The 18774-nt window shown below is 51.7% G+C and overlaps 1 protein-coding gene across 1 annotated transcript in view; it reads left to right on the top strand.

Annotated features, from left to right (window-relative positions):
- The window catches only part of ITGA9 (integrin subunit alpha 9), a 367262-nt gene extending 354012 nt beyond the window's left edge, over positions 1-13250 (top strand). The window contains exons 27-28 of the mRNA XM_075547054.1: positions 1390-1509; positions 8339-13250. Of these exons, the coding sequence (XP_075403169.1) occupies positions 1390-1509; positions 8339-8437 (219 nt within the window). The 3' untranslated portion in view covers positions 8438-13250. The remainder of the gene's footprint in view (positions 1-1389; positions 1510-8338) is intronic.
- The last annotated feature ends 5524 nt before the right edge of the window (positions 13251-18774 follow it).

Here is an 18774-nt window from a genome sequence, read left to right as displayed (position 1 = left end):
GGAATCGGCTCCTCCTGAGTTGCCAACAGCTGCCCCGATGAAACCTGGCTGGGCGGTGCAAACTGGTACCTCGAGGCCTTTCCTCCTGGCCACTGGGCCCCTCAGTTCACTTGTACAAAACACTGGCAGGGACTCTGAGTGTGGAAGGGGACTGGGTCCACAGCTTTGCACGGGGCAAGAGATCACCAAAAACAAACTCAACTGCCATAGAGTTGATTCCGACTCATGGCGACCCGCAGGACAGAGTAGAACTGCCTCTGTGGGTTTCTGAGACTGTAGTGCTTTACAGGAGTAAAAAGCCTCATCTTTCCCCCATGCAATGGCGGGTGGTTTCGAACTGCTGATCTTGTGGCTAGTGGCCCAATGTGTCCGCACTGCGCCATCCAGGGCCCTCCATCTTTAAAGATGTGACTCTCGTAGGAACCTCACAGGAGACTGGGAGCTTAAGAGAACTGATTTCAGTGCCCTGCTCTTGGGGTACTGATGGTATGAAGACCATCCCTGGTAACAGCCCCAAACTGGAAATGAACCTGGTGCCCAGCAGCAGCAGAGAGGACAGATAACTGTGGGGTGTTTGTTCCCTGTCCTGTGAGAATGGGCATGCCATAACGTGGATGGAGCGCTTGCACACACGTATAGCCAGCACTCCGATCGCCAGTGGGTGCCTGGTCCAGAACTGACCGCTTGTCCTCTCCAGGCCTCCTGTGTCCCTCGCTGGAGAATGGGTGCTGGAGTCCTACCGCCAGGGGTGGTGGTGAGGATTAGCAAAGCGCAGATTGTACAGTGCTCTCTCATCAAGCTGATTGTCGCCCAGTCAAGATTCAGGGCTTGGGTTTGTGTCTTAGTGATCTTGTGTTGCTATAGCATAGACCAATAAAGCCCTGGTCACAGGCTTTATTTGGTCCCAATTGAGGAGGCTAAAAGTCTGAGAAGAGGGCAAGGGACGAGTGCGAGCTCTCGCTCTCTCTCCAGTTTTGTACCTGGGCTCCATGGTGATCTTCATGCAGCATCTGCTTACTTACTTGCTAGTTTGATCTCTTTTAGAGCTCAAAAAAAAGGACTTACGACACCCCCCTGCATTCATGCCGTCTCATTTAGACAATAAAGAAAACCCTTCCAAAATGGGTCTGTCCCCACAGGTACAGGGGTTAGGATGTACCACGCAGCTTCGCAGGGTCACTGTTCAGTTCACAACAGATGACTGGTGCCTTCGAAGGGGTGGGTGGACATTGTAGTAGCCCTACTCCAGGAAAGCACCTGCCGTCGTCGTTCGCGGCCACCTGGGCGCTTCTCTTGGGCTTTCCCGAATGTCCAGGCCGGCTGGGCTGCGTCGTGCTGTGGGCGCTTCTGCTGTTTGGGACGCGTTTTCAGTCTCGCATTGCCTCGTAGGTGGTCTTTGAGGCCTTGCACAACCTGGAGCCGCGAGGTTACGTCGTGGGCTGGATCATCGCCATCAGTCTGCTGGTGGGGATCCTCATCTTCCTGCTGCTGGCCGTGCTGCTGTGGAAGGTGAGTCTGCGGCCACGGGCCCCACCCCCCACCCCCATCCATCCCCGTGGGAGCCCTGCTCTCCTGCTGCTGCCGGCTTAGAGCACCGTGGGAGAGGCGTCCTGCTCCAGGTTACCAGTACCAGGGAGCCACTATCCCATGCCGGAATTGAATCTTGGCTCCTTCAGAAGCCGAGAGAGAGAGAAAGAGAGAGAGAGAGAGAGGCATTATGCCTTGGGCTGCTAACCACAAGGTCAGCTGTTTGAAACCACCAGCTGCTCCAAGGAAGAAAGACGAGGCTTTCTCCTCCCATAAAGAGTCACAGTCCTGGAAACTCCAGGCAGATCTACCCTGTCGGGTAGAGATGCGATGGGTCAGGATTCCAGAAAGCAAGGCAGCCGTTCTCTTGGCTCCTTGCCCTCGCACTACATAGCTGGTCCCTCCCCTCCTCCGCACCCTGCTCTGGTCTTCTCTGTCCGTGGCTAGGGGGCACGCAGGGAGTGGCACGCACAGGATATGTAGACTGACCACTTCTGAAACTCGTTGCCACATCCCTGGCAAAAAGAACCCGATTGTCTCATTGGAACCAGTGCCTTCGCCTGTCAGTTGTGATGGGTGGCCACAGTGGGCAGGGAGACCCTCCAGCTGATCCATCTGGCCCACCTGCCTTTCATAGATCCAAACAGGTGTGGCTAAGGTAGGGGAGGAGCGGGTGGGACCTCCATAAAGGAGGAGGCAGGCAGGTGCCCGGAGCATCCGTTATAGTAAGATTTCACAGCCCTTAGTGGTTCTGCTGGCTAAATGGAAGGCTTTGTAGCTGTACCACAGAGCTCCTGAGGCATAAACCGAGTGCCTTAAACCAGCCGGGAGGCCGGGTCCGAGTTGTTGGTGGGATGGGAGTTCAGGAGGGGCTTGGCTGCCTGTGTTTCCTGCGCCCCGCGGGGCACTGCGTAAGATGATCGGGCCATCTTTTGCTGGTGCCCAACGGCCTACTGCATAACGTCTGGGCTGTATCGTCCTAAGGTCCAGCCTGGCATTTGGATTAGAGGGGAAGCTTGGATGGGTCTGGCTTTAGGTCCACACTCCACATAGCATGCCTTCCCCTCCTTTCAACAAGGCCGCCGAGAGGCACGCGAGCGCGCACCACTGCTAACCGGGGCGCGTTCACAGAGGACGACGCTCAAGTCCTCTTCCCTCTGCCAAGTGGCCCCAGCGCTGCACTTGTCCTGAGGGCAGCCCTTGGTAGCACTACCAACGATGCTGCCATGAGACAGGGCCTTCCGTGGATGTGCTCATGATGCTAGGTGTGCACATGCATGGTCAGGTATACACACAGTTGTGACTGTCTACCGAGTCATGCCACATGGCATGAGGTCGCACAGGGTGTGGACAGAGCACCTCAGAGGCTTATGGGCCAGCAGCTTTGTGCTGTCAAGGATGCCCGTGCCCTCATTCTTCAGGCAGTTGTCCCTTCTAGGCGATAGCTCTTGTGTAAGTGGACAGAGACCAGTGACAGTCACCAGGGGTGGAGCTAGGCTGAGCCCTGAGGGGCACGTGGAATGTGGCCAGGTGAGGGAGCCCTGTCTCACCAGCTCCCGGCCCCACTTCAGTGACTGAGCTGCCATAGGAAAACCCGTTTGCCATTGAGTCCATTCCAACGGATGGTGATGCCGTGGGTCAGCACAGAGCTGCTGCTGCACAGTTCTCCCCTGTCGGATGCTGATCTGCAGGCCTTTCTTCTGAGGCACCTCTGGGTGGGTTTGAACTGCCAGCTTGGCGGTTCGGATCCCAGTGCTTAACTGTGTGCACCACCTGAACTCATGCCCATCTGAACTGCTCATCGAAGACAGAAGCCCATATAAGGTCAGCAAAGGCCTTTCCCAGAGCTGAACTCCAGCCCAGCCTCCTCCCCGGGGACCTTCCAGAAGCCCGTCCACCGGCATCCCAGGCAGCCTCATGCTTAGCGCAGCAGGCCCTGGCTCCGGCGCAAAATTCACAGCGAGGGGCCCGGGCTAACCAGGCACTCCTTCAAGCCCTGAAATGGATCCGAATCAGTTTTCGCGAAGCCTGCATGTCAGCAGACACCGGGAGCCATAATTTAAACTGTATGTGCGAGACCTGCAGCTGCCTGCCAAGGCACCGCACAGGCCGAAAACGGGGAAACCCAAAGCCCTGGCTCCCTTCCTGCAGCTCCTGACCTGGTCTGAAGGTGCCAGCACCCCGCCACCCCCTCTTCAAGACAGCCCTGCAGACCTGTCTGTGAGGGGAAGACGGATGACAACGGGCACAGAAGGGATTCAAGCTTCGTGTTTGACTTGCACCTTTAAAAAATGCCTTCAGCTCCTTCAAGCCAGCCTTTGAGTCACGTGGAAAGAGTGAAGAGGCTGGGGTGGTTCCCCTTCAGAAGAGAGAAACCCCTCCACCATTTAGGGGCAGGGGTCTCTTGGAGTCTGCTCCACGCCACACACAGGCCAATGCCTATTCAGCTTAGCGAAGGAGGGACGCTCTCGGTCCTTGCTGATGACGTCCAACGTGGAGCCGCCTTCTTCTCCCCCCTTTGCCCCTTTGTAAGCCAACATGGTTTGGAGCAAAGGGACGTTTCGCTGCTTTTCCATCCTTTCCGCTGCTCTCTTCCCAGAAGGCCCCGGGCCTGTTTCCAGTCCCTTCTAGAAGGGATGTGGCAAACTGCAGAGAGTATTTAGTGCCCCCACCTCCACAACCACCACCCAAAATAACCCCGCCAACTGACTCCAACTGGGGCAGGGGCTTCCCAGAAGCTGCTGCTTGGGGGCTGGCTTTGTGCTCACGGCTCCTTTTATCTGCCACCATTGCATCTGACCTCAAGAAGGAATGTGTCGAATAACCTGTCAGAGACGTGGTCCCAGGAATGTGTACGGGTGAGCAGACCCTCCAGGAGCCACTGGGGTTATCGGCTCCCCTCCAGACCAGGCTGTGGAACCCCATCCCTGCTTCTCCAAAGAAAAGAAAGCTCAGGCATGCAGATGCACACACGGACACACACACACACACACACACACACACTTCACGCTGTCTCCGAATTAAAACCATGTGCCAGAGACATTCAGTGGGGGCTTGTTTATGTTTGGAAATAAATAGTGGGCTGATGTTGCACTGCTGACGTCTTGAGACAGAGACACACTATCTAAATAGTCGAGTAACCGAAGAGAGAGGCCCATAAACATGAGGCCCCGGCTTAGTCCAAGGGAGAGCGCATCCAACATCCAAGGGCCTTGGCATCACAGCCCAGGAAACAACCCAAAGGCCAGGGATCTCACAAGAAACCAGGCTCCACCGGCTGGTCTGGCCGGGTTGGTTCGGAAAAGCCACCGTCACTGCTGGGCAGGCCTCCTGTCCTCTCCCAGTACACAGCCTCTGCCTGACTGGCCGCCCTGGAAATCTGCTTCCCTCCGGAACACCAGGAAGGCACCCCGCCTTAGCACAAGCAGCCATCTTGAAAACAAAAAGGGGGGTGTTTGCCTGGAAAACTCGGAAAGCAGGAATGGGGGTGAGGGAGGAAGGGTGAATGCAAACAGGAGACACAGGGAGGGACTTTGTGGTGTTACACGGTGGGGACTGCAGTCAGTGTCGCAAAACCAAATGCTTAGGAACTGCTGGATGGAAAATGGATCTGCTCCGTCAAGTGAAAACTGGCCTGATCAGGTAAGAAAGCACTTGAGTGTGGCTAGGGCCAGCTAAGACTGCATGGCAACTTTGTAACTAGAGCCTCTTCCTCAAGACCTTTTCCACCCCTCAGGACCTAGTACTTCTGTTAGTTCAAGACACTCTGTTGCCATCTGCTGGAACCTAGTGGTAATAAACTTACAAAGCTCTGTTGTCGCTGAGGGGCCTTGGGAGCTGGCCTGAGCTGTCAGACTCAACAGCCCCAGCATGGATCTGCCCGCCATGCGAGTGGAGTCTGTTTTAAGAACCAGACTCCAAATGAGAAAGGCCAGCTGCAGTGGCAGCCCCTACTTCTCATGCAAGAAGGATTATACACACAGGTTGTAGTCAGGGTATATATAAAACTGTTGCTTTGAAAATAAGCACAGCAAAACAAACACCGATAGAGCAGTTTCTACTGAAAAAAATTTAAGCCTCACATTTCAATATGAGAAGATTTTATGGGCAGAAATACTGATCGATGAAGGAAGCATCGGAAGAAGAGGCAGGGAGTACACAGAATCACTGTACCAAGAAGACTAGTCGACATTCAGCCACTTCAAGAGGCAGAATATGATCAAGAGCCAATGGCACTGAAGGAAGAGAGAGGTCCAAGCTGCACTGAGGTCTTAGCAAAAAATAAGCTTTAGGAGTTGATGTAAGGTCAATTAAAATGTTTCAACAGGTTGATGAAGTACTCACATACCTATGCCAAGAAAAGTGGAAGGCAGTTACTTGAAGAGAGCTATATTTGTACCCACAGCAAACAAGGGTTGCCCAAGAGAACGTGGAAATGATCAGACAATAGCATTAATATCACGTACAAGTAAAATTTTGCCGAAGATCATTTCACAGTGATCTGTGGTAGCAGTACATTGACAGGGAGCTGCCAGGAAGTCAAAGGAGGACGCAGAACAAAGGATAGCAGTGCTGCTGTCCGATGGATCTTGGCTGGAGAGAGAGAGTACCAGAAAGGTGTTTGCCTGTTTCTTATTGACTGTGTAAAGCTTTCCACTGTGTGGCTCATCACAAGCCATGGACAGCCTTGAGAAGAATGGAGTTCCAGGACAATTCATTGTGCTCATGTAGAACTTATACTTGGATCAAAAGACAGTTGTTCGAACAGAGCAAAGGCCTGCTGCCTGGTTTCAAATCAGGAAAGGTGTATGGCAGGGTGGTAGCCTCTGCCCATACTTATTTAGTCTATATGCTAAGCAAGTAATCCCCAAAGTTGGTCTCTAGGAGGAAGAATGTGGCGTCAGGATGGGAGGAAGACTTATTAACAGCCTGTGATATGCAGATGACACCACCTTGCTTGCTGAAAGTGAGGAGGACTTGAAGCACTTACGGATGAAGCTCAAGGATTGCAGCCTTCGGTATGGATTGCAAGTCAATGTAAAGAAAAGCAAAATCCTCATAACTGGACCAATAGGTAACGCGATAAATGGAGGAAACACTGAAGTTGTCAGGGATTTCATCTCGCTTGGATCCACAAGCAGTGCCAATGGAAGCAGTAGTCACTCAATCAAAAGGTGCGTGGCACTGGGAAAGCCCACTGCACCAGACCTCTGTACAGTGTTGAAGAACAAGGGGGTCACTGAGGCCTCGGGTGCACTTGACCCAAACCCCAGTATTTCCACTGCACGTGAACGGTGGACGTATAGAATGTAAGGAGGAGCAAAGTAGAATGGATGCGTATGAATTTTGCTGGCACAAAATACCGAAAGTGCCGAAAGAATCCCACAGCTGGGTCTTGAAGCAGGCTAGCCAGAGTGCTCGCTCCTCAGAAGTAAGGATGGCGAGACTGCATGTCACAGACTTTGGACAAGTTCCTGCGAAGGGGCGTCGTGCTGGGTAAGGTAGAAGCCCCTAGACAAGGTGGCTGACGCAGGACCCGACAGCATCCCATCCTCTTGTGCATAGGGTCGCTGGGGCCCTAACAACCTGTCCAGCTGAGTGGGGTGATGGCCTCCTTTGGGTTGTGCAGCCATTTCCATCTCCCTTTTCTGAGTCGGTCTCCCTGTTAACAAACTCACCACCCCCTAAGGTGTCGATCTCATCTTCGAGTTGTTGTCCATTTGTCTCCCTGTGGGTAGTTCTTAAAGAGCCTGGGCAGACATTCTTTACTGTTACTTGGTTTCCAACCGATTTCACAGAATACATTTTGGACTTGTGGTTTAAAGATTGTCTCAGGTCTCAGGGTTCATCCAGCCTCCGTGGCTCCAGAAAGTCTGGAGTCCGTGAAGAGTCCAACTCTGCAGGACTAGAATGAGGGGTGATTTTCAGACCTCATGCTGACACCCAGTGGCCATGGTGACGGGCAGAGGCTGACCCACTTGGCATCAGGAAGCAGATCAGCGGTGGGTTCTAGGATAAGTGACAGGACCTGTACCTCAGGTGTCCTGTGTAGGCCACAACCCGGAGCAGAGCATGGCTGTGGATGTGTGTTAGTGTCACCTCTGGCCCATGCCAGGGAACCAAGGACACTTTCCCAGTGGTCCCTCGTCCCTCGTGGCAAGTCAAGGGTGTGCTAGCGGTGATGTTAGCACACCAGGAAGAGCAGACCAGATGGATGTATCCCTCCACAGTACGTGCTGGAATCTAAACCTGGTGGCATCATACGTTTTTGAAAGAGGGGGTGCTTTGTTATGTTAATGAGGTACGATGGCGTGTCTGGTGTCTCCTAAACCTAGTGACCTCTAAAAAGAGCAGATCAGATGTGGAAGCAAGTACAAATGGGGATAGATTTTTTTAATTCAAAGATCATTTTCTTGGGGGCTCCTACAGCTCTCAAAACAATCTATACATCAATTGGATCAAGCATATTTGTACATATGTTGCCATCATATTTCTCTAGACATTTACTGTCTATTTGACACCTTTGTTTCAGAGTTTTGAGCTGTGCTCTGTCAGGCAGGTTGGAGAAGGCACCCTAGCTAATACTGTCCTTTCCTATCTGCTTTCTGGAAGCGTTTTCTAATCAGCTCAGCAGTCACTGGTTTGTTGATTGGATTTGGGTCTCTGTGCCAGCCTCCCTGTTACCAAAATGGCTGATCTCCTCCAGCCCCAGCCCCAGCCCTCAGCCCTAGTTCCAGACCCCAGCCCCTGCCCCAGCCCCTGCCCCAGCCCCAGGATTTCAAACCTGATGTCTCCTCTTCCTGCCTTTCAGATGGGCTTCTTTCGCCGGAGGTACAAAGAGATCATCGAAGCGGAGAAGAACCGGAAAGAGAACGAGGACAGTTGGGACTGGGTCCAGAAAAACCAGTGACCTAGCCGCCCCCGTGGCATGACTCAGCACTCGCCCGTCGGCCTTGGTCTTTGTATCTTCCATATTTGGAAGAAAGAATCTTCTCCAGATTTTTCGGAGGCCCCACTGATGCTGTCCTCTTGCTCCTGAAATCCCGCCCGGGCGCCAGCCCGAGGCCGCCCACCGCGTCGGCCAGGTCACCAGACTGGAGCCACGACCACTTCCTGTCCGAGCAGCACCATGCACCCTGGACAGCGAGTGCGTGACGGGGCGCCGAGCAATATTTATGGAAGCAACGTGCGAGGTCAACCCTCAGGGGAAAGCTGTACCTAAAGTATTTTTATAAATATAAGCCTTTTATACTGATGACATCTTTATATATTTGTATCGATGTTCTATGATTTCTATTAAACAGTTATATAAATTCACTCAAGCACTGATAGCTGACCTGAACTCTTGGAGATACCTGTCCACGCTTCACGAAGTTTAAAAGGATAAAAGAAGAAAGCCCAGGCCTCGTTGTACTTTGGAACTTGAGATAAGGTGGAGAAGACGCATGCCGTGAGCCCACCAAGCCGCCAGCATCTGTGTGAACTGTGGACCCCTAAGACGGCGGGAGTCGCGGTGCCTGGACTCCAGCCTTTTGACGCGGGACACTAGGGAGCCAGCATTGGGTTTTCATAGTACCTCGCCTGGGAAGACGCCCAGCAGGAATTTGGGTGGGAAAACCTGATTCCTCACACATCTGTTCTGGGACTCCTTTCTGCAGCCGACACCACCCACCTGCATGCCACTCACAGTTGCCGCATGAAGCTCGGAGCAGCCCCAGCAGGCCATCTGGTAAACCACCGGATGGCAATCTCCCCTGGCTGTCGTGCAAGACAGTCCAGCATCGGCCAAGCAGAGCCCTGCAGAGAGTGCCTTTTCAGGGTGACTTGAAGCAGTGGTTGTTGTGGGGCTTCAGTCAACTGGATCTCAACTCATAGCCACCCCATGAGACAGAGCAGAACTGCTACACACGGGCTTTCCTCGGTTGTCATCTTACCGGGAGCTGAGGGCCCAGGCTTCCCGCCCGCAGGGTCACTGGGTGCATTCCAGCCTTTCAGTCAGCAGCCTGGGTGAGAGCCTAGTGCTTAACTGTATCACCCAAACCCGCTGTCACAACGTCAATTCTGACTCATAGTGACCTTATGTAGGATGGCCGAGGCTGTCAATCTTAACAGGAGCAGATCGCCTCACCCTTCTCCTGTGGAGTGGCTGGTGGATTTGAACCGCCGGCCTTTCAGTTAGCAGTCCGATGGTGACTCAGCGATACTACCAGGTCCTTTATTTCCAGTCTAGCATTCTCCACTACCCCCGTCGGGCATGCTCACCTCGTTAATGGTAACCATACCTTCCTTCCTACCTTAATTGTTTGTAAGGGTCTGAGATGGTGTTTCCAAGAAACAAACCACAGAGCTGCCAGTAAGAGAGGGGGTGGCGGGGGAAGCCAGGCAGGGTGCATTCTCAGGGAAATCCTGCGGAGGAAGGCAGCTGCAGCCTGATCCCACAGGGCGCTCTGGAGGGCAAGTGTCGCCTCAGAATTGGGCCAAGCCAAGAGAGGAGAGCTGGGCTTGCTTCTGCTGTGGAGAATGCTCTGTCCTCAGAGCCTGCCAGCAACACAGCTCCGTTGGTTAGCCCAGTCCCTGAAAGAAGAGCTGTGGGGGCAACCCCAACCCGGGGAGACACACCAATGGTATAGAGTGGTACCAATGGGTCTGGGCAGAGCACTGACACCCCAACCCTACCCTTGCCCTCCCCGACACCTGCCTGGATTGATGTTGAACAATGGCTTCTGATGGCCAAGCTCTCTGGGTGGCCCTGCTGACTTGTGCCTGTGCTGGGCTTTCCCAGTCTTGAGTGCCGGGTGACTTTGTAAAAGGGCAGTGGGATGATGGAGGTGACATGCTCAGCCCTGCGCTGGCTTGTGGCGAGCACTCGGTCTCTGTCCGCAGCTACAGCTGCAGTGGCCACTGCTGCACAGCCATCTACTGAGGGAGAGGACATCGGTCTTCGAGCCCCAAAGAGGTACTCACAGCTCATGGCAGCCTGCTGGAGCCCCGGGCACCCAGAGAGGCCATCTCACAGGCAGGAAAGGAGAACCGAGATTGAGCAGGCCGTGGTAATGCATTGGGCTGCTAACTGAGAAGTCATAGGTTCAAAACCATCGGGGCTCCATCAGATTTGCTACTTCTGTACAGAGTGACAGTCTCAGAACCCCAGAGAGGCCGCTCTGCTCTGTCCTCCAGGGTTGCTAGGAATCTACTTGACGGCTCTGAGTTTGGTTTGGGGGTTGGAACCGGCTGGCGGCCTGTGAGCATTGGGGATCGACTCAGAACTGGGCCTCAGAGGAGACAGGTGATCCTTGTGAAGCACTGAGGGCACCTGGCAGGAGCAGGCCTATGGTTGGCTTGGATGCAGGTAGCTAAGGAATGTGCCCCACTGCCCTGCCTGGTGGCCATGGGACTGGACAGCACAGGCCAGAGGCATGACCTCAGAGTGAAGTCAGGGTGTTCTTTCTCACTGATGGGGTGGGGGGCACTGAGCATCTCAATACAGAGGCAAAAAAAGAAAAGTCCCTCTTAGATTTTATGCATTTTATCAAAAGCCATAAGAAAGGAGTTCTGGGTGGGTTTAGTCACTTGCTAAACAAATTCTAAGGGGCAGGTGCTATATGTCAGGCCCAGTCTTGGGGTAAGAAGTTCCCCTCGGGGCACCTTTCCCCCTGGGACAACAGACAAATCACAATGGCCACCTAGCTGCCCTGGGCTCCAGTTGACACCTTTGTTTCAGAGTTTTGAGCTGTGCTCTGTCACGTCTTTCCTGAGCAGGATCTTCAAGATCAAGTCAATACCCTCCCCTGGAATAGAGTGTAGGGTGTGGGTGTCTTTCACTCCCTCCACCCCCCACCTTTGCAGCTATTCTTTGCTGGTCTGTTAATCCTGTCATGTTTTTGTCATAATTGTTGTGAATCCATAGGCCCAGGAAAACCCCATCAGCAGCCTTGACTAACTGCATCTATCGCACGAACTGGCCCCTGTGGGGTGGGGGAAGGTGCATCGGTGACCGCATACAAAGGTGATTGGCCGGCCCACCAAGGCAACCTTGAAGAAAACTGGCTGTACCTGGCACCACCCAGCACAGAGGGTGGCCACCCAGGAGCCCGCTGGTGAGAAAGAAGGTGCCTCTGATGGTCTGATTATGCTGGTGGTGGCCGGGGCTACAGGGTCCTGGTGCTGACTCTTCGGTACGGCGATGCGGAAAGGGACAGACGGCAGGCTTATCTTTGGCACGCTCTGCTCGGGCAGCCTCGCCAGCTTGGCCCCGGATCAGAAGCACTCAGTAAGCAGGCAGGCTAGTAGTGCCCGTAGGTTGGTGTGTCTGCGCTGCCTCTCCGGAATATTCCTGTAAAATTCCACGGGGTAGTAGTCTGACATTCATGCTCCTGCCCCCGGGGTGTGCTGGGGCATCCCACCTGCTCGTGTTTCGGGGGCTGTTGTTGCTGCCTGCCTCAGCTCTTTGTGGTGCATCCAGTAAGGCTTTAAGCGGCCGTCAGGAGAATCGAGATGCTTTTGCAACATGCAAAGGCTTGCTTGTTGTAGACCTGGAGTAAAATACTGCCCTTGAAATAAAAATATATATATACCCCGAAATAAACCCACGATCCCCTCATGCTTGATTTCCACAGCTGTCAAGAGAGTGTGGACTCTCCACAAAGTGGACCTTCCCAAAGAGGAAGCCCCGGCGTCTTAGGAACAAGCACAATTGGGCTGGGTCCCTTTGCATTAGTGTGATTCCGGGCACACCTCCCCGGTCACTCGCCACTGAAGTCACCGGGCGCTTCCTCAGGCAGTTTTTCAGGAATCGGAATTCGGGGACTTTGATGACCTTCGTAGAAAACCCCACAGAGAGTGCTCCTTTACCCCATCAGATGCCCTTACCGTGCCTGGGCTAGCAGCAGGGGTGTCGCCGCCACACGGGCGGGTGAGCAGCTGAGGCCCATTTTCAGTGTAGAAGACTAGTCAGCCGCCCCCCAGGAGATGTGTGTGCCCTTAGCTACCTGTGTCACCTAAGTCACTTTGTTTCTCAAGTGGATTCTACTGCTATTGCTTTTGAGGTGGCAGCAGGATGGCCAGGTAAGAGCAATAACAGATGAGGTCCCTGAAGAGTAAAAAGGTGAAATGGTCACTGAGATTTAGAGGTGCTACCAACGATGGTTATGGGGCGGGGGGAGGCAGTTTAGCAGAGAGATGGCAGACAGCCAGTGCCTGTCAGACATTCTCCAAGGACACGGTGCTATGGACAATGTGCTGTTCGGAGACTCAGTCATCCTGTTCACAAGACCATCTTTTTCTGAGACAGAGCCTGGTGGAAGGAGGATCCAGGCCCGTGGGGCCAAAATGAACTGACACTGCCTTCGGAGCCTGCACAGGAGGGGGGATGGGCACGGTCCTCACGGCGCAATGCTTTGCAGCACACTGATGGAGATTTCCGACTTTTACAATTTTTTGTAAACCTCATGCGCACGGTGTGACTGACAGAGTGAGTTTAAAAGCTTTCAGAGTGTTTCATTGCATGGCAGGCCCACCCACGCTGTCGCCACTTCCTGAATTGTACTGCTGCGTCGTTGTCCGGTCCCGGGGGAGGGTCTGGTGGGAGGACGGTCCCCCCTCACCACTTCACGTGTGTTAGAGTCTGCAGCCACTTCTACATCACTTGCACTGTTTGGGAAATGCCAGGTTTACAAAAATACATGTTTGGAATTAAAAAAAAAACAAAAAAAGGCTGCAAATGATTCAGGAGTCTGGTCTGTCATTTCATTGCTGGTGATGAATGTGAACCTGTCGTAGGAGGTTGATGATGATGGTTTCCGTGTCACACAGCATGAGCTTCAGTAGCATCCCAATGGTCATCGGATTCTACGTGAACAAGCCACTCCGTGTGGCTGGACTGCTGCTGTCCCTGGGCCTCCAGACCAGGGCCCATCATCATCACCCCCCCCCCCCCCCCCCCCCCGAGTGCCGCAGGGCCACACCAGAGACCTCGGCCTAGACTGCCACGGAGCCGGTTCTGACTCAGCGCCACTAGAGGACAGAGCAGGACTATCCCTGTGAGTTCCCAAGACGGCCAATCTACGGGAGTTGAATGCCTCACCTTTTCCCGATGGAACAGCTGGTGGTTTCAAACTGCCGACCTTGTGGTCGGTACTTAATTCATTATACCAGTCAAGGCAAGGTTAAACGAGGTCGATTCCTTATTAGCAGTGTAACTCTTCTTCCACATGCACCCACACGCAGGGTACCTTCTCTGCCTGCATCCAGGCATGTTTCCAGAAGCTTTTTGCTAGCATTCTTACATATCTGCTGTGTGCTACCCAGAAGATTTCTGCTCGTCATGACCCTCAGGACAGATGAGGGCTGTCCCCTTGGGTTTCCTAGGCTGTAATCCCTGCAGGTGTAGACCACCAGGTCTTTACTCCTGCATGACAGCTGACGGGTGTGAACAGCAACCGGTTAGCAGCTAAGCACTTTCACTGCTGCACCACCTGGGCTGTCCTCCATACCTGTGACTATTGGCTTAGATTTCTCATCGCCACCCACCTTGTTAGACGTTGTTTCGTGTCCCGGATGGTCATCTGTGGAGGGGACATTCCCCCTTCTCCCTCCCTAGATGAGACCAACAAAAATGTACTTGTTTAATTGGTTGTTTTTCAAGAACGTTCCTGTGACAATGTCCTTCAAGTCCACTGGCTCTTTTCCACTTCATTCACCACTGCTTTTGTATTCCGTAAGTGTCCTCCTGTCTTGATGGTGAGCGTTCACTCACGTGCCTGCCACACAGTGTGGCAGTGGTTATGAGGAGGTGCCCAGCCAGGCGTGAGCCACAGATGGGCTTAGCAGTGGTTTGGTTTTGTTGTCTTGCGTTGTCTCTACTAGTCTGAGTTTTCTTATTTGTCTGTAATAGCATGTACCTCTTTTGTAGCATGGAAACATGCGGGTGATTTTTCAAATAAAATGGCATCTGGAGGCATATGAATTTCTACACCGATAGGTCCCCCAAATTGTAGGTCTGAAAAGGAAGGGGTTTTTGTGACAAAGAGCCCTGATACACCTGATGCTTAGTAAGTGATTTCAAGCATCGGACCTCCAAATGCTTCCTGGCCTGCCAAGACCTGCCACCACGCTGATGGCAATTGAATATGCTTCTTCACATGGTTCCTGGCTAAAAAACACCCAAAAAGTTTAAGGAATAAAAACAAAATGCAGGGGGGGGGAATCCCTTACCAATGAATCAAATCTGCTTCTCAGTGAAGCAGTTTTCCACCTACCAGCTTCTCGCTCATCCTTCAAGTGTGACTGTTCGTGGGTCATTGTGTTCAGTAAAAAAGTGAGTGTCAGCCCTTGACTTAGAGCTCTGCCTACCCGAGCAGACCAAGTGACAGCTGTCAATGAGGCCACCTGTCCCTGAGGTGTCATGTCTGTTCACTTTACACAGAGAGCCAATTAAAGCGTATATGACACAGTTCCACCTCCGCCCTGCTGACATCTCCGTCTGTGCCCCCTGAGCCGCCTTCCACCTCTGCTTCCCCTCAAAGCGTGATCCAAATGATGCTTTATGCTTTCCATGATAAGATCTTTTAACAATTGGGAAAAGATCCTAAAAATATAAAGCAGTAGATCTCCATAGACATGTAATTGCTACCCCCTGGAGATCAGATGGATTGGGAAATAAAACGGAAAAAAGAAGCAGAAGATTTTCTTAGAAAAGGGGTCGCCAGGAGCCCATTCTTCAAAGAAGTGGCAGATTAGGGAAGACATTAAAATCTCTCCAGCTGTGCATGTGAATCTATTTAGAATCCACATTACTGGTCAGCAGAGTATTGGGCTGCACATAATTTCAAAGCCCCAAAGGACGATGGCTTTCCGCAGGAGAGGAGAAGTGTGTTCCAGATGTGGGCCAGCAGGATCTGGAGTGGCAGCTCTGTGATCAGTGGGATCCCAGGGTCAATCTTTCTCCTCCGCTTGTGGCGTCCATACTCAAGGTTGCCTCACGCTTCCAGGGGGGTGGGGGGGAGGGCAGTTACCCGGACACCAAACAGCACGTCCACAGTCCAGGCCAGCAATCGAGAAGGATAAGAGGGCAAATGTCTCCTCCCTTTCAGCTAGTCTCCCACAGAAGTTAGTCATCTCTACAAGGGGGCTTCAAAATGCTCATGGAAAATTTCTATTTAAAAAAGTTGTTTTTTGTTGATGGATTTGTTAAAGGTTTACAGAGCAGATCATCAGTTGTTACGTTCAATCATGGGATCACATTGTAAGGCTTTGGATAGAGTGGGGAGAAAAGGGTGGAATAAAACTCAAAATCATTAATGAGATCAGGCTTGCTGGATGGATAGAGACCTGTGGGACCCCCAAGACTTTGGCTCTTAGTCGCCCTTCAGGTCTGGGGAAAATTCCATTATCTTTTCATTCCATTTTTCCATGAGCTTTGGGGGCCCCTTTAAGCGTGCTGCTGTTAGTCGCTGTCAAGTCCGCCCCAGCTGTGATGGCCTCTGAAAAGCAGAAGGAAGCATTGTCGCCTTCGTGGTCATCGGTTTGAGCCCATTGCTGCGGCTAGCACGTCGGTCCATCTCAGTGAGGGCTGGCCACTCCATTTCTGTGACCCTTTGTGAGACCCGAGGCCCTTTATTATCAACTGGTCTTTCCTGGGGCCACGTTTCAAGTGCCCAAGCCCAAGTAGACCATCTGCACTTCTAAGCCACATGATGGTTGCATTTCTCCTGTGGTCACTAGCTCATCTCCTAGGACATTTGTTCTTGCAGCCCACCCTATACCGATCAGTCTTCGCCAATAAGATTCAAATGCATCCGGTCACCTGCCTTCCCTTCTATCGTGCAGCCACATCATCACGCATGTGAGGCAAATGGACCAACCATGGTTGGGTCAGGCACAGATGCGTCCATCCACAAAGTAGGTTGGGGAATGTAATCTTTGAGCCCCTGACAGTCATGTATATGCTGGAATTCTTTTTAAATCTGGAATTCTTTTTTTAAATCATTTTATTGGGAGCTTGTACAGCTCATCACAATCCATCTATCCATCCATTGTGTCAAGCACTTGTACATATGTTGCTATCATCATTTTCAAAACAGTTTCTTTGTACTTGAGCCCTTGGTATCAGCTCCTCATTTCCCCCCTCCCTCGTCCATCCTCCCTCTCTCATGAACCCTTGATAATTTATAGATTATTATTTTTTCATGTCTTACACTGACCGATGTCTCCCTTCACCCACTTTTCTGTTGTCTGTCCCCCTGGGAAGGGTTTATATGTAGATCATTGTGATCGGTTCCCCCTCTCTCCTCCCACCTTCCCCTTACCCTCCTGGTATCAGTACTCTCATTGTTGGTCCTGAGAGGTTTATCTGTCCTGGGTTCCCTGTGTTTCCAGTGTACATGCTCTGGTTAAAATCAAATTCAGTTACTGAGGAATACGAAGAAAGTCAATATTGGAGGCAGTTGGCACTTTCCACCCTATCTACCACATTGCAGGTAAGATATTCAGGCCCTACGGCCAGAGCTAAGCATATGCCCTTCAAATCCCTAAGTCTGCCCGAGTTTCAGCAGGAGAGCGTTTGTATTTGAGGTGAGGCTAGGGGAGCGGACTTCAGCTGTACAAGTTGGTTAATCATATTCACGCCCAAATGAAGATCTTTACATTATATACCACCCCAGCCCTACTCACCCAGCCCTCTCTAATCAGAAGCACCAAGTCTGATGAATCAATACATGTCCTTAGAAAGATTTGTATGGAGTGATATTTTATACGTTTCACTTAAATGGCCTGAGATATGTCCTGTTAAATCTTTCGGTATACATATCTACTCTGTATATATATCACTCCATGGAGTTTTCAAATGCATCATTAAATTACACACAGTGTTTCCCCTGCATTTAAGATCCTCCGCCCTCCTCTGATGGAGACCTTGGCTGCTTCTACCTGCCTTCTTCCGTGAACACCCTACCTATGTCCCTGTAGAGACTTGAACTAAACTCCTTTGGTCCATATTGTAAATAATACATCTTAAGGGGCTGACATCCTCACTAGGCCAAGTACTACCAGATTCTCTCTAAAATGACAGCTCAAAAACAACAACACTCTCTGCAGCAGTATACATCCCCACTTGGAATTATCTGATGCTATTTAGGCATCAACTCTGGCAATTAGTTCTGAGATTCAGGAGAGCACACCGTTCTTTCACAGTGGGCGCCTGTCAGCTTCTTTACTGGTTCCTGCTTGACTTAATGTTGGGAAAGCCCCAGCTTCCTCTCCATTTACTCTCCATGGGGACCCAATCCATGCTCCTGTCTTTAAATGCAACCTCCAAGCCCCAAGACATACATCTCCAGCCTGTTGCTCTCCCCTGAATCCTATGCTCAATGTACTTAACTGCATTCCTATCTTCACTCAGCTAGATTATGGGCATCTCAAGCTTAGCGTGTGCAGAAATGAACTGCCATCCCCATCTCAGGACACAGTAACTTTATTCTCCTGGTTGATTCAACAACAACAGCAATGAAAAAAAGAAAACAACTTTATAGTCCTTGACTCTTTCCTCCCTGATCTTCTATCCAACCCATCAGAAATCCCTGCCAAACAAAAGGACAACTGAATCAGAAAATGGGCCATGGACTTGAGCAAACGTTCCCCAAAGAAGATATACAAATGGTTAATCAGCACATAAGATGATGCTGTATCACTGGCCATAAGAAACCCCAAATCAAAACCACAATGAGCAATGACCTCTCACCACCCTTTAGAAGCGCTATTACCAAAAATCAAATACCACGGAAATTCACACGTGTTGGTGAGGAGATGGTGAAATTGAAAGTCCCGGGCGTGGCTAGTGGGGTGTGTAATGATGCAGGCATGGTGGCAAATAGTTTGGTGGTGCCTCCAAAAGTGTAAGCGCAAAATGATCACAGGACCCAGCAGTTCTGCTGGCAGGGGTGTACCCAAAAGAACGGAACGCCAGGATTCAGACAGATACTTGTCCTTCCGAGCACTGCTCACAATACCCATAAGATGGAAACCACCCAACTGCCCGGTAACAGATGGATAAAACACAGCACAGGCACATAGTAGGTTGTTATTCAGCTATAAAGAGAAATGAAGTTCAGACAGATGCTACAATAGGGATGAATCTTGAAAACATGCTGAGTGAAATAAGTCAAGTAACAGGGTGTGTGGTTGCACAGTTATGAATCATCCGGACGAGGCAAAGGCATGGAGGCCAATGTTGATTGGTGGTGACCAAGGCCT

The sequence above is a fragment of the Tenrec ecaudatus genome, chromosome 4 (genome assembly GCF_050624435.1).
Source record: "Tenrec ecaudatus isolate mTenEca1 chromosome 4, mTenEca1.hap1, whole genome shotgun sequence".
Classification (NCBI taxonomy): domain Eukaryota; kingdom Metazoa; phylum Chordata; class Mammalia; order Afrosoricida; family Tenrecidae; genus Tenrec; species Tenrec ecaudatus.
This window is presented reverse-complemented; position numbering and strand designations above follow the sequence as displayed.